Source organism: Myxocyprinus asiaticus, chromosome 21 (assembly GCF_019703515.2).
Source record: "Myxocyprinus asiaticus isolate MX2 ecotype Aquarium Trade chromosome 21, UBuf_Myxa_2, whole genome shotgun sequence".
In the NCBI taxonomy this organism is placed as follows: domain Eukaryota; kingdom Metazoa; phylum Chordata; class Actinopteri; order Cypriniformes; family Catostomidae; genus Myxocyprinus; species Myxocyprinus asiaticus.
In genome coordinates, this window is record NC_059364.1 from 13,485,954 (window position 1) to 13,500,242 (window position 14,289).

The 14,289-nt window shown below is 38.3% G+C and overlaps 1 protein-coding gene and 1 pseudogene across 4 annotated transcripts; one reads left to right on the top strand and one right to left on the bottom strand.

Moving 5' to 3' along the window:
• The first annotated feature begins 4,331 nt into the window (after positions 1 to 4,331).
• Positions 4,332 to 9,932, top strand: srd5a2b (steroid-5-alpha-reductase, alpha polypeptide 2b). Of its 4 annotated transcripts, none has more exons than XM_051647704.1 (5): positions 4,332 to 4,705; positions 5,563 to 5,726; positions 6,877 to 6,957; positions 8,521 to 8,671; positions 8,884 to 9,932. In XM_051647704.1, exons 1-5 carry the CDS (start codon positions 4,431 to 4,433, stop codon positions 8,948 to 8,950), a joined length of 738 nt encoding a protein of 245 aa, XP_051503664.1. In that variant the 5' UTR covers positions 4,332 to 4,430; the 3' UTR covers positions 8,951 to 9,932. The 4 variants fall into 4 exon arrangements, with proteins under 4 accessions (XP_051503664.1, XP_051503663.1, XP_051503661.1 ...); XM_051647703.1 differs by having other exon boundaries at positions 8,647 to 8,671; XM_051647701.1 differs by lacking the exon at positions 8,521 to 8,671.
• Positions 9,933 to 11,975: 2,043 nt separating this feature from the next.
• LOC127411691 (molecular chaperone MKKS-like) lies at positions 11,976 to 13,837 on the bottom strand (annotated as a pseudogene).
• Positions 13,838 to 14,289: the final 452 nt, after the last annotated feature.

The window sequence follows — 14,289 nt, forward strand, 5'->3', positions numbered from 1 at the left end:
ACTTGTCAGCTTCACCAGTTCATTGTCGGAGAGCCCAGCACAACACCTGTTCTAGAGAATTATTCTCATCCTCTACTGTTAGAATTGTTTCAGTTTTTATGTTGGTGCCGTTGATTATTATTCTATTACTGCATAGAAAATAGCAGGTCACATGTTGTCAAACCTATGTGAGAATTAATTGAAGCACTCCTTAGCGGAGTCATTTTTGAATCTCAGGTTACATTGAAGCATTACAAAATTCTCGCCAGATATGACAAAAGGGTCATGGCCGATGTTACAAAGAAACAATAAAGTGTAATGACAAAAGTTACAACGCTGTGGTTTTTCTTTTGCTATTTCTTGTGTTTGTGATGCTTTACAGTTTTTGTGACATGTTTACAAGCAGTTTGAGAGAAGTCTTTAACAAGATTAATTTAACTTCACGCAGCAGCGTTATATTAAAACATGAGTCGGTGTAGTCCCATTTGCCTCTGTTAACCTTTTCCAATTGGAGGCTAGCAGAATCATGGATGATGACTTTCAAGTGAGTTTATGCCACAATCTACTATGTAGTAAGTGGTTTATTAACTACAAGATAAATGTGCAGTTTTGAGGTTAAGTCTGAAAGATTTGTGGTCAGTGAAAGCAATCCACAGTCATTATGAATATGTTAACAGTACATCAGTTATCTGACTGAAATTCTTCCTTCTGTTTATGAAAAGGCTACCATTTGAATTTTGCGTTAGCTTAGATAATTTTGAAAAATATCTGACACAACTGCACAACATAGTGACAGAGATAATATTAAATCAATTTCCATGTGCTCTGCTTTGCCCATCCTTTATACTATATATACAATCTTCACATTACCATGCATATATTTTTAAAAGATTTTACATTTTAGCTTTGTGCTATGCCTGCAAAGAACTTGATTATCTGCTTATTTCTTTTGATAAATGTAGACTGTTTTAGTCAAGGAACATAAAACAAACTAAAATTTTCTAAAGTTCTCCATAAACAATAATCCTTCAAGGAAGTTCAGTTTTTGGCATAGAGTGTCTGAGAAATGGAAAACTTGTTTTACGTTCCATTCAAGAAAATCAGAATAATACATATTGTAATAACCCAAATCATGCTATAATAGAAATTGTGGTAAAATTATTTGGCAAAAAGGTTAAATGTCTTTGATAGTGCTAATTACATGGCAAAACCTCGCTTTTAAAGAAAGCAGTTTCTTCCATGTATAAGAAGGAAAAGCTTGACAGGGCAAACGATAGCGATGCAGTCCATGCCTTTAAGGTGTTGTGCCACAAGCTTTCATTTAACCACAGTACCTTCAAACTGCAGCAAAACGTAGTTATTTAATCATACATGAACCCTGTGTAACAGAGTTGTTTTCCCCCTTTTGCAATGGTTTGGAATTCCTATTTGAATTCTAATTTGGTGTTTCCCAGGCCTTCTCTTGGATCCCTCATCGAAATTTGGGTTTGGTTTCATTCTGTATTAAACTGTTTGCATATTTAAATTTTAAGGGGAAATGGAGACAGTGATTCCCATTAATTGGTCCAACTGAACAAATATCACTTCATTAATATGTTCTCAGTTTAGCAGTGATGGCATTTCAAAGTCTCAAGAGCCATTTGGTGTTGCATTGAACATGTTTGGGAGAGGTAGACATTGTAGAGCTGGTTTGGACACAGGTGTCAGCTGTGGTGATCACATGTTTCTTCTCCAAAAATGACTTCAGTGTTGGTCTCAAGGTTACATCATGCTCTTAAATGTAAAAGACAGAAGAAACTCAGACAACTCTTTAATGTAGGAGTCAAAAAAGAGAGCTTGCCTTTTAAAAATCTGCTTCTTTGTTTTTCTTTTTGCAGAGCAGGTAAATACACTCACTGAGCACTTCATCAGGAACACATGTACACCTACTTATTCATATGATTATCTAAGCAGCCAATCATGTGACAGCAGTGCAATGCATAAAATCATCCAGATACGGGTTAGGAGCTTTAGTTAATGTTCACATCAACCATCAGAATGGGGGAAAATGCGATCTCAGTGATTTTGACCGTGGCATGATTGTTGGTGCCAGATGGTCTGGTTTGAGTATTTCTGTAACTGCTGATCTCCTGGGATTTTCAACAGTCTCTAGAATTTACTCAAAATTTAAAATAGAATTTAGCAAAAAACATCCAGTGAGTGGCAGTTCTGTGGATGGAGATGCCTTGTTGATAAGAGAGGTCAATGGAGAATGGCCAGACTGATTCGAGCTGACAGAAAGGCTACGGTAACTCAGATAACCACTCTGTACAACTGTAGTGAGCAGAATAGCATCTCAGAATGCACAATACGATCATGATCCTGTTCTGTCTGCCCTTCGGTCCCTGTCTGTTTTCTGTTTGTGTGTGTATGTGTAATTGGCTGTCTGTGTTTGGCTTCTCTGACCCTGCCTCCTCATTACCCTCATCACTCTCCCTCATTTAGTCCTTGTCATGCTTATAGTCTTCACCAGTTCCTCATGTGCTTTGCCTATATATTGTACCCTCTTGTATTTGTCAGATTGTTTTGTGAGTTTGATTAGTAGTCAGTCTGTTCCTGTCTTGTTCCTGTGCCCGGTCGGTCCTAGTTATTATTTTTACTCTTTATGTTTTGATTTGTTTTCTCTCCCCTGTAAGTTGTGTTGCCTGTTTTGTTTTCAGTTTTAATAAAATATTAGATTTTTCACTTATTCCTGCATTTGGGTCCTCATTCCTGACATGTTCCGTGACAAATGTTGAACCTTGAGGCAGATGGGCTACAACAGCAGAAGACCACATCGGGCACTTTATTAGGACCAAAGTGTTCCTAATAAAGTTTTTTGCGAGTTTATACACAACATCCATCAAAATTAAATGGCTAATGTTCACTTTTGGATGTCAGGCTGTTAAACGTTTTCTTAAGTGTTTTGTTGAAAACAAAATGTGAGAGATCTGGATTTGCTGGGTATCCTGTTGTTTTAAGTAACTTTTTGAGTGACTGCATTATATTGGTGACTAACACCCAAAGGTTATTGGTATTATGGCTAAATGGTGTGAGGGGAAACACTCAGGCATACTTCCAGCTGTTTGACAGTTTCCTACTTCCACACCATTTGTGCATTATACTCTCAGTGGATGTTCTCTTACGGACCTTTTGTGAACTTTAGAGTAGATGCATGCTTTTAAGTTGTATTAATAACCTCAGGGTTGCATGATTTGAAAATGTTTCTTCAAATTTGGAAACTCTATGAACTTGATCGAAAGATAGACAATGATCATGCCAGTGTTTAAGGAAACACACATGGCCTGAGAGGACATTCAGTTTGAAAGGTATTAATATGTACGCCAACACATACACAAAAGAAAAACATTTGTCTTGTGGAAATCTTTCTAACTTGACTAAAATAATTACCCCTTTTGCCCAGCTTTTCATGTTTTGATTTGAACAAACAGGTCAATGAAAGTAAGTTTATTTTTAGTAAATAAAGAGGGACTGAATCAGTGTTCTACAATGACAAACAGTGTCCAATAACAAAAAAGTATATCCATGTTATGTACAAACAGTGTTTAGTGTAATCTGATTTCAAAGTAATTAGTTACTGTAATCTAATAATTTAAGTCTAAAAGTAGTGTAACATGACATTTTAAATTCTTGTAATCACATTACAGTTACTTACTCTCAATTAAGGTACTTTTAAGTACATTACTTGGGTTACACATTTCTAAAATAATAATTTATGTAGAATACATTTAAAACAGGAATTATGTTAATATGTACATCTTTTTGCGATTCTGTGACAGCCAAAGGGCATGTGCCCCCAAACAAGTCAATAAACAAAGAGGAAATATAGGAATTATTTTGAATTTGTTGAGCAGAAAAAAACTTTTCCTTGAAAAAGTGTTTAAGACAGTAACTTAGTAGTCATTTGCAATGGGATTACTTTTCCCATGATGTTATCAGTAATGTCATTACAATTTTAGAGAAGTAATAATTTTTAGTTAATTACCCATCACTGCATACAAATAGCTATGAATAATAATGAGATCAGGTTACATTACCAGTGCATTAGCGGAAAAAGGTCTTCTAGGTGAAATAAATTGACAAAATGCCACTGACAAAACCAAAAAAACAGTCCTGCTTGTGTTTTTAGACCATTCTATATAAAAACTAACTCGAGCATTGCTCACAACTCATCACCAGTTCATTATTGAAAAAAATTGTCAAATGTCAGAAAGGAAATCTCTTTCAGAAAGGCATTCTCACATTACAGCAGGGTGCATGTTGCAGCATGGTTAAGACTTAGCTCTCCCTCTGGTTTTTGGGGAGGAGCTGCTCTGAGACGGCGTGTTTGCAGAATTCTGGTGAGGGGTTAAGATGGGAGATCCGACAGTAGAAACAAACCTGGTCTGAAATTGGACATATAGCCGACCTCTATGCAGTGTCAGGACCTTCTGGTGCAGGGCCTGAGTTTGGGGATGATCCTGGGTGGGGTTATGCACTTTGTTTGCCTCATGAAGTCTCATGCTGCCTATGGCCGCTATGCGGACACCTCTACCAGCTCTGTGATGGTGCCAGTGAGGCTCGCCTGGTTCCTCCAGGAGTTGCCTGCTCTGCTGTTGCCCCTGCTTTTGCTGCTGACCACAGATGGGAACCACAGCATCAGGAAGCACTTGATGCTCTTGACATTTTGCCTGCACTACTTTCAAAGGTAAGTGCCGTTCATGGTGGGGAAACGTTGGAGAACTTTGGCAGGGCTAAAAAAGAATTCATAATTTACAGTTGCCAATATTAGTGAGAACTAGAATAGAATGACCAGAACAGATTATTACATATATAGAACCACCTGCATTGCAACTCTGTATTTGACTTTGACATATTGTTGGAGTATGTTCCTGAAGTGTTTATGCTACCCTTCACTTGTTTAGCTGGCATGCACTGAACCCAAGTTACGCAATTACACAAAACATGGATGTATTAAGTTACACAAAGCAAATGAGGACAAATTTCAATAAGTTAAGCACAATCGACAGCATTTGTGGCATAATGTTGATTACCATTAAATGAATTTTGACTTGTCCCTCCTTTAAATCCAAAGACAAAAGACTGATTGGAATGTTCCACATTCCTACTTTAATTACTTTCATGCTGTGTTGACCATAAGTCCAAGAAAATGCAACGCCAGAGATTTGTTCAAATTCAAGAAGGACTGATCTGTAATTACACATGACAGGGCCAAAACCCGGTAAATTAAGTTATAAGCACATGAATAGTTCAGCAGAAGTGTGATCTAGACAAAGCACAACAGGTTTGTGAGCAGGTATTGTCACTAAACCCTTACAATCATGGACTGTAGCAGGCTAAATCTGAGAGCAGGTACTAGTAAAAAGAACTCGGCATGAATCTAATACAATGATAATTAATTTTATTAGATACCTCAAATTAAGTTGCCACATATACTTAGTTTTGCAAATATGGTAATAAGCTACATATTTATCCATGTGACAATGTATATCTAAAAAAATATGGTAATATTACTGTATGTATTTTTTACATCCTGGTTTCCAGGAGCTGCATCTACTCTCTGTTGACCAAAGGACGGCCATTTGCATTCAACATTATGCTGTCTGGGATGGTGTTTTGCTCTATTAATGGCTTCCTGCAGGCACACTATCTGCTGCACTGTGCTACATATCAAAACACTTGGATTTCTGATGGTCGCTTATTAGCTGGTAAAACTCAATTACTGAATGAATTACTATTATATAACAAATTATACACAATTTATTATGTAAGGGCTAACTTACAGTCAGCAGGTCGTTATCACAAAATAAACCCGGACAGGGTGGTTAGGACTTGTATCACCCTGAAGGGGTTTATTTTGTGACAATGACCGGCTGACTGCACATTATCCTGATTATTACACGGCTATTTGCCAAATAAATAAATGCTTGAAATATTGATTTGTGTTGACTGTGGAGTGACATTAAGCATTAAAGGAATATTCCGGGTTCAATAAAAGTTAAGATCAACTGACAGCATTTGTGGCATAATATTGATTACTACAATTAATTTTGACTGGTCCCTCCTTTTCATTAAAAAAGCAAAAATCTGGGTTCCAGTGAGGCACTTCCAATGGAAGCGAATAAGGCCGTAAATGTTAAAATACTCACTGTTTCAAAAGTATAGCCACAAGACGTAAACAAAATGCATGTTAACATGATTTTAGGGAGATAAAATTGCTTGCTAACCTTTTCTGTGTAAAGTTACAGCCAATTTTACAACTTCGTTGCCATGATGATGTAATGTCAACAAACCCTAAAACAACGATTTAAACAACTTTACAGCTCAATACTTGAGTTTTAATAGAAGAATTAATGTAAGTGCTTTTATAATCTCCTTTAAATCCTCCAAAAATTGTCCCTATTCACTTCCAGTGTCGCACTGTAACCTTGATTTTTGCTTTTTTTTAAGGATGGACAAGTTGATATTAGTTTTTGTGGTTATCAACATTATGCCACAAATGCTGTTGAATGAGCTTAACTTGTATTTGACCCGGAATTTTCCTTTAAACTAGTGAACTAGTAGCACTATGTAGGAAATAGGTTTCCTGGGGCGACAGTCAATTACATATTTTAACGGTCAATATACCAAAATATATTAGACCGCAGAAAGCTGCAAACTGATCAATCAGAATTAAGTATTCCAGAGAGCCGTGTAATAAATTGTATTGTTAATAACAAAGTTCTAGAGCACTGTAGCATACCATTTGAAGCAAAGGGATATTTTTAGGGATATTGTTTGATAATGATTAAGTTATTTGATTATTTCCCCCGTATATATATATATATATATTTAGGTTTAATCATATTTTTCATATAGGAATGGGGATCAATATTCACAGTGACCACATTCTTCAGAACTTAAGAAAACCTGTAGAAATTTCCTACAAAATCCCAAGAGGTATGAATTTTTGAGGATCTTTTTGATGAGAGCCTCTTAAAGAAATAGTTCACACAAAATGAAAAGTCTGTCATTTACTCACCCTCTGTTTGTCCAAACTCATTACAACTTTCTTCTGTAGAACACAAAAGGAGAGGTCTCCGTCACTATTCACATTCATCGCATCTCTTTTCTACACAATGAAAGTGAATGGTGACTGAGACTCTCCTTTTGGCCCCGTTTCCACCTGGTATTAAGATGCGTCTCGGGTGATCCGATCACATGTGGTCAGGTGAGACACATTGCTATTTACACCTGGTCACTTAAGTGCATCTCCTGTGAACACTTGTGTTCGGATTTGGAGGGGAGGGTCTCATTTCATGACGACATACATGTACATCAATCACTATGTCAGTGTGTTACTGCATGATATTAAAGCACAACAAAGTCAGAAAAGACAAAAAAGCACAAAAACACAACGCACTGTTTCTCCCAGATGCGGCTGAAATTTCATCTAAGCACAAACGCAACATGTCAAGCAGAATTATTCGTTATTTTAGTGGATTACCTGTATTAAAGGAGCTTGGTGTACATGCTTGTCATCGGTGTTGATATCAGAAACATTAAAGAAGATCCATGAAGCTCTTGTGATTGTGTATGCATCCGCTTTTTAAAATGTTCCAATTGAATGGTTATTTCCTTTAAAAGCGGCTCGTAAACAGCAAAGTTTAAACTCTTGTTTTAGCGCAACAACTGATTGACAGGTGAGGGGTGGCTTTTCATTGTTGCCGGGACGCATACAGAATGGATTAGCGTTTACACCTCAAATGAGATGTGGACACGTGATTTTGACCACATTCGTTTGTGATTTCTGTGACCCTATCACAAAACCTTTAAGACCCCGTTTAGACCTGTATTTAGGGCTGACCACATGTGATCGGATCACCCGAAATGCATCTCAATACCAGTTGGAAAAAGGGTCTTATTGTTCCATGGAAAAAAGAAAGTTATATGGTTTTGGAACAACATGAGGGTGAGAAAATTACACAATTTTCAATTTTGGGTGAACTATCCCTTTAATTCTCATGTAACTGGTCCTGCTCGACCCACTCAGAGTAGGATTCGAACCGGTGTCTGCGGCATGGGAGGGGGTGCGCTAACAAGGAGGCTAAAGGCTACAGCCTCTAGCATCAGTCGCTAGTGTGCATCTTGAGGCCAAGGGAATGAGGTTTACATACTACACAGCTATCTACCATATGGCTACTGTTATACTCACCCCTCTAAACCTCACTCCCATCTGGGTCACGACACCACTGTAACAGGTCCTGCTCAACCCACTCAGAGCAGGATTCGAACTGGCGTCTACGGCATGGGAGGTGGGCACGCTTACAAGGAGGCTAAAGGCTGCAGCCTCTAGCATCAGCCACTAGTGTGCCTCTTGAGGCCAGGGGAGGGAGGTTTACACACTGCACAGCCATCTACCAGCTGGCTACCATTACCCTCACATCTCCGTCTGTGTAAGTGAACTGCAATTAGCTTCACTGAATAAACCCTGGACTGATTTATGTGTTTGTTTAACTGCATGTGGCTTATTTGAGTATGTGTCTGCAGCAAAGTTCTTTGGAGAAATTGTAGAGCGGCTGGGCTATGCTCTTGCTACCTGGTCTTTACCCACATGTTCTTTTGCTTTTTTCACCATTTGCTTCATAGGCCGTAGAGCTTATCATCATCACAGGTAAAAAGAGCTTCACAAAATCAAATAAAAATCTTATTGATTCAAAAATTACTTACATGGCTGTCAAACTGCACATCTGTGCCAAAATCATTGGTTCAAGGTATATCAAGGTATATCATTGGTTCAGAGAGTGAGTTTTGACAGTACAAGGCTGTAACACATGCTGAAATGAGTCTTGGAGAAAGACATTTGGTTTCTTTAATGTTTTCCAGGTTCTATAATGAGAAGTTCAAAGATTTCCCCAGATCAAGAAGATCTCTCATACCATTCATCTTCTGAAGAGCCATGGCATATAAATGGCATTTAACTTCATGTTTTGACAGATTTCAACTAAGGAAATAATTAACCTCCTCAATTCCTGCCCTGTACACCTGCACTTTTGGTTTGTTTTCATTGTCTGATTTTCGTACAGTAGAAAAGATACGGCTATTTACAGTATGACTTGAAACTGTTACCAGATCGTTTGTAAAAGTTTTTGACCTTCCCATGTGCCCAAGACCTAAAGGGTTAGTTTACTCAAAAATGTATATTCTTCAAAACCTGTATGACTTTCTCTTCCGTGAAACACAAAAGGAAATGTTATGCAGAATTATCAGTCTCAGTCACCATTCAATGCAATGTGTTCCATGGAAAGTTAGTCATACAGGGTTGGAATGACATAAGGGTGAGTAAATGATGACAATTTGTTTTTTCTGGTGGACTATACTTTTAAACAAACAAAAGGCTACTTTATTGCACTCTGAATTTTTATTTTAATGGTCCACAGCAAAACTGTACAATACTTCATCAGTATGTTAGCGCAATTGGTAGTACATATTTGTTAAAGGGAAGAGAGAGTGTAATGAAAAGAATGGTGAAATAAATGTTTTTTTGTCAAATGTTGTCAATCATCCATCTTCAAAAATACTAATTTCACAACGATCAGTGGATTTGGATAGCTTGTCAAATGCAAATTCTCACCTAATATAATTTGCAGGAGTCCATCTGAATAACAATACTGGGCTTTAATGAGATAATCATTGTCATAAATGAATTAGAAGATGGGTAGGAAGAGTATGATATCACTATCATCTGATCCTGAAATGTCTACCTGGCCCATGTTGAGATTATGATACGGAGGTTCTTATTGTTTAGATAGATAGATAATAATGTGCATTATTCATCAGTGCATGCTATTGCAAAGAAAAAAAATGTTTGCCTTTGCAATTTTTCATACAAATTTAATAACTTGCTCTATTCCTACCCTATGAATAAAATAAATTTCCTCCCTACATTCTCATTGAATATCCTGTTTCACTAAGAACTATTTAAGTAAAATGAGTTGAGAATGACATTTCATGGTGACTTTAACCTACTTGCCAAAGTAACCGTAGCAGACCGTCAAAATGCTTTTGTTGTACTCATTAAAGGAATAGCTCATCCAAAAATGAAAATTCTCTCATTTACTCACCCTCATGCCATCCCAGATGTGTATAACTTTCTTTCTTCTGCTGAACACAAAGATTTTTATAAGAATATCTCAGCTCTGTAGGTTCATACAATGCAAGTGAATGGTAACCAAAACTTTGAAGCTCAAAAAAGCACATAAAGGCAGCATAAAATTAATTAATCAATCCATGTCTTCTGAAGCGATCAGATGGGTGGTTTCAGATGAGAACAGACCAAAAATAACTCCTTTAACTATAAATCATGATATCAGCAGTCTCCTTGGCGATCATGATTTCAAGCTTGATTACACTTCCCAGCGCCATCTAGTGCTCTGCGTATGCGTGAAGCCCTAGGAAGTGTAATTGAGCTTGAAATCATGATCGTGCCTAGAGACAGCAATGGCAAGATGGTAAAAAATACTTGTTTGTGTTCTGCTGAAGAAATAAATAAATACAGTAAACATCTGGCATTAGGGTGAGTAAATGATGAGAAATTTTTCATTTTTGGGTGAACTATTCCTTTAAAGCAAACTATTTTAAAGAGATAGTTTACCCAAAAATGAAAATGCCATCCCAGATGTATATGACTTCCTGTCTTCAGCAGAACACATTTGAAGAAAAATAGAAAAATATCTCAGCTCAGTTGGTCCTTATAATGGAATTGGATGGTAACATGATTTTTGATGCTCCAAAAAGCACAGACAATCAGCATTAAACGTCATCTATACAACTCCAGTGGTAAAATGAATGTCTTATAACGATCGCTTTTGGTGTGAAAAAGATCCATATTTAAGTACTTTTTAACTATAAATAATCGCTTCCGTTAAGCAGCGGTATGTGTGTTCACGAGAAGGCTGAGGACATGCAGTCTCTCATGTGACGTATTGGCGTTGGCATGTTCACGCAAGAAGTGACGCATGTGCGACACACCCGGAAGAGCAGCGCTGTTTACAACTGAGTGGGAGGAATGCTGTACAGACCGAATGCCGTAAACAAATTGAATAAAATTTAAACAAAGATGTCAGAAGACTTTAATTTAAGAGAAGAGGTGATACAAGTTTTTGCACAGCCATATTTATTTGAACCCGAGTACTCTGACCAGGAGCACAGGGAGATGGAGGAGGCTGCAGCAACAGCAGCACAAGAACAAGCCTCAGAGAGACAGAGAGCTCAGGAGATGTGGTGGTGCACATGTAGGCAATGCCAACAGAGGTAGAGAGCATCTGCTGCAATGAATGGAACGCTGCCATGCCATCGCTGGAAAGACTGCATGACCTCAGCCCTCTCGTCAACACGCATACTGCTGCTTACCGGACGCAAGGATTTATAGTTAAAAAGTACTTAAATATTTATATTTTTCGCACCAAAAGCGATCGCATTGCTTAATAAGACATTAATTTAACCACTGGAGTCTTATGGACATCGTTAATGCTGTTTGTCTGTGCATTGTCGGAGCATCAGAAATCGTGTTACCATCCACTTCCATTATAAGGACCTACTGAGAGGAGATATTTTTCTATTTTTCTTCAAATGTGTCATATACATCTGGGATGGCATGAGGGTGAGTAAATTACAAGAAAATTTTAATTTTTGGGTGAACTATCCCTTTAAATTTACCCCACTGACATTGCACCATAAAATGCTCAAAAGAGCATTTTTGACCTTTTGCATAGTGTCTCTCAGACTACATCTAGTGTTGATCTACGAGAACTACATCTACAAAATAGGGAAAAGTAATTTCCTGTAGATACTCCAACATAGTCATTCTACAGATGCCCAAAGAAGTACTGTATATCCTTTTCTGTTCACTTATTTCAAGGACACAGTCGCAAGAGCAACCTGGGGATAAGTGCCTTGCTCAAGGGCACAATGGCAATGATTAGGTTGCTGTGCAGTGTTTGAACCTACAACCTTTGGGGTACCAGCTTAGATCTTCATTCAAAGCAAACTTAATTTACATCCCTGATCATGTATTTAACATCTAGAACAAAATTAGCCATCTCAATGGCAACATTCAAAGCATTGAACGTGGCAGAGAATGAATCTAATATTCTGGGCTGATTGTCAGTGTAAACAGGAGAGAAAGCATGGTAAGTTGTATTTAGAGGGGTCTTCTCCAGATCGGATCTGTCCTTCACTAGGCCACAGAAACAGGTTTGCCCAGCAATGGTCTGGGAGTTTATATCTGTGACCCAGCGGTGGGCATATGTCAGGTCAATGAGACTGTTCCATCATGTTCTAAGGAAAGAGCCACAGTGTGAAGAGAACTGCAGAATACCTCGACTGCCATGAGTTACTCAGAGTAAGAGACGCCTAGAATTGCAGCTGTTTCGGAGGCTGTGGACTGATTCCGTGGAGTAAATTCAATGAAATGAATGAGAATTACAATCATTTTCATGTTCAAATATCCTGAAGATATAAAGAACATCTAACGCATAAACCATTTCATAAAATTGTGACTAATGAAACTATCAAGTTCAAGTGAAACTTTATAATCAATATAGTACACATGAAACTCAATGTGATGTGTAAGTGAAATAGAATACCATGTGTGTAATGTGGGAGGCCAGAAGTGTCTCAGTGCAGCCTCCTCCAAGCAGGGTGTAGGGCTCCCTCAGAGTTAGTTGCACCACATGTTCTGCTCTCTGATATGTCATCTGTCCAACAAATGGAACAAGTGTTCAGGATATGATGAGTGAGGAGTGAAAGGGAATAAATGCAATGAATTTTAATTTTTGGCTGAACTATCCCAATAATGCAATTTACCTGTTATTTGGATAAATGGCTCCATTAAGGCAAGACCAAGTCTCTCTATCACTACAACTTCATTTCCCCTCAAATAATGCTGAAGGACTGGGTGCACTACTTTCTGACATGCAAATAAGTTCACATTATCCTTAACAATTTGTTCCCCAAGCTGCACGAGGTGCTGAAGGAGATCAAGCTCTGGGTCCACCCCTCTATGGATCTCCAGAGTTACATCAACTTCGGAGAAATCACCTGCAAGAGATGTGCTGAAAAGCAGCACATTGAAAGGACCAGGTCCCAGTTTCATATGTTCTGCAGGCTGAAGCATCTTAGGCACATTCACCAGCAGTCCAGGAAAAACAGCAGAGTCGCTCACTGATTGGCCCTAAATGGCGAGGGTGACCGTCCTGACAAAACAGGTCACACCAGTAGAGTTGCATGAGATGGAATACAGGAAGGCCTGTGCGATTAGTGAACTGATATACTGCGCCTTCCTTCTATTTAACATGCAGGCTGGTTTGCTGGTGAGCATGCTGTGGGCCAGTGCAACAAGTGAGTCAGAACTACTGAAGTCCACTTGGACTTTACAACCACACCTGTCTCCTTTATGATACCTGTTGCATTCTTCCAAAAGCTGTTTGTATACTTTGGATGCTGCAACAGTCCTGAGGCCACATTTCTGTGTGTGTTTGATAAGTTGGAAAGTGAAAATCCCCATAAACAGCCCACAGTCACTGTAATGTAAGGTGTGATGTTGAACGGCAGTTGAGATCAGTTTGAGAAGTGGCTCAGACATAACAGCTCTATTGAGCAACACTGTGGAGGTAGAAGTTGTCAGCATGTGGCCCCCAACATTGTTGTGGGTTTGTTTCAATTTGCCAGTAGGCCCATAGCCAGTACTGAGTATGTCTCTTGCCCTAAAATAATCAAGACACAAGGCACAGAACAGAACGCAGGTGTCAAGATGTTTTACGTTCTTATCATGTACCATGGCGTCTGAAAACACACTTTGAAAAACACAGCGGTCAAAGATCATCCGTCTAGCGTTTTTACATATACAGGTGCATCTCAATAAATTAGAATGTCGTGGAAAAGTTCATTTATTTCAGTAATTCAACTCAAATTGTGAAACTCGTGTATTAAATAAATTCAATGCACACAGACTGAAGTAGTTTAAGTCTTTGGTTCTTTTAATTGTGATGATTTTGGCTCACATTTAACAAAAACCCACCAATTCACTAAGCCCAGGTTTCTTTGACAGTGGCCTTCAGCTCATCTGCATTTTTTGGTCTCTTGTTTCTCATTTTCCTCTTGACAATACAATGGTCATTTAACCAACTTTTGGTGCTTTTGGCAGGTGCCAAATCCTGCTGGAAAATGAAATCAGCATCTTTAAAAAAGCTAGTCAGCAGAAGGAAGCATGAAGTGCCCCAAAATTTCTTG

Excerpts from the sequence above, each read along its gene's own strand:
- srd5a2b (XM_051647704.1), top strand. The coding sequence starts at position 4,431 with ATGCAGTGTCAGGACCTTCTGGTGCAGGGCCTGAGTTTGGGGATGATC. Across the intron at positions 6,958-8,520 it reads TTCCTACAAAATCCCAAGAG|GTGGCTTATTTGAGTATGTG; the intron begins GTATGAATTTTT and ends GTTTAACTGCAT. Across the intron at positions 8,672-8,883 it reads AGAGCTTATCATCATCACAG|GTTCTATAATGAGAAGTTCA; the intron begins GTAAAAAGAGCT and ends AATGTTTTCCAG.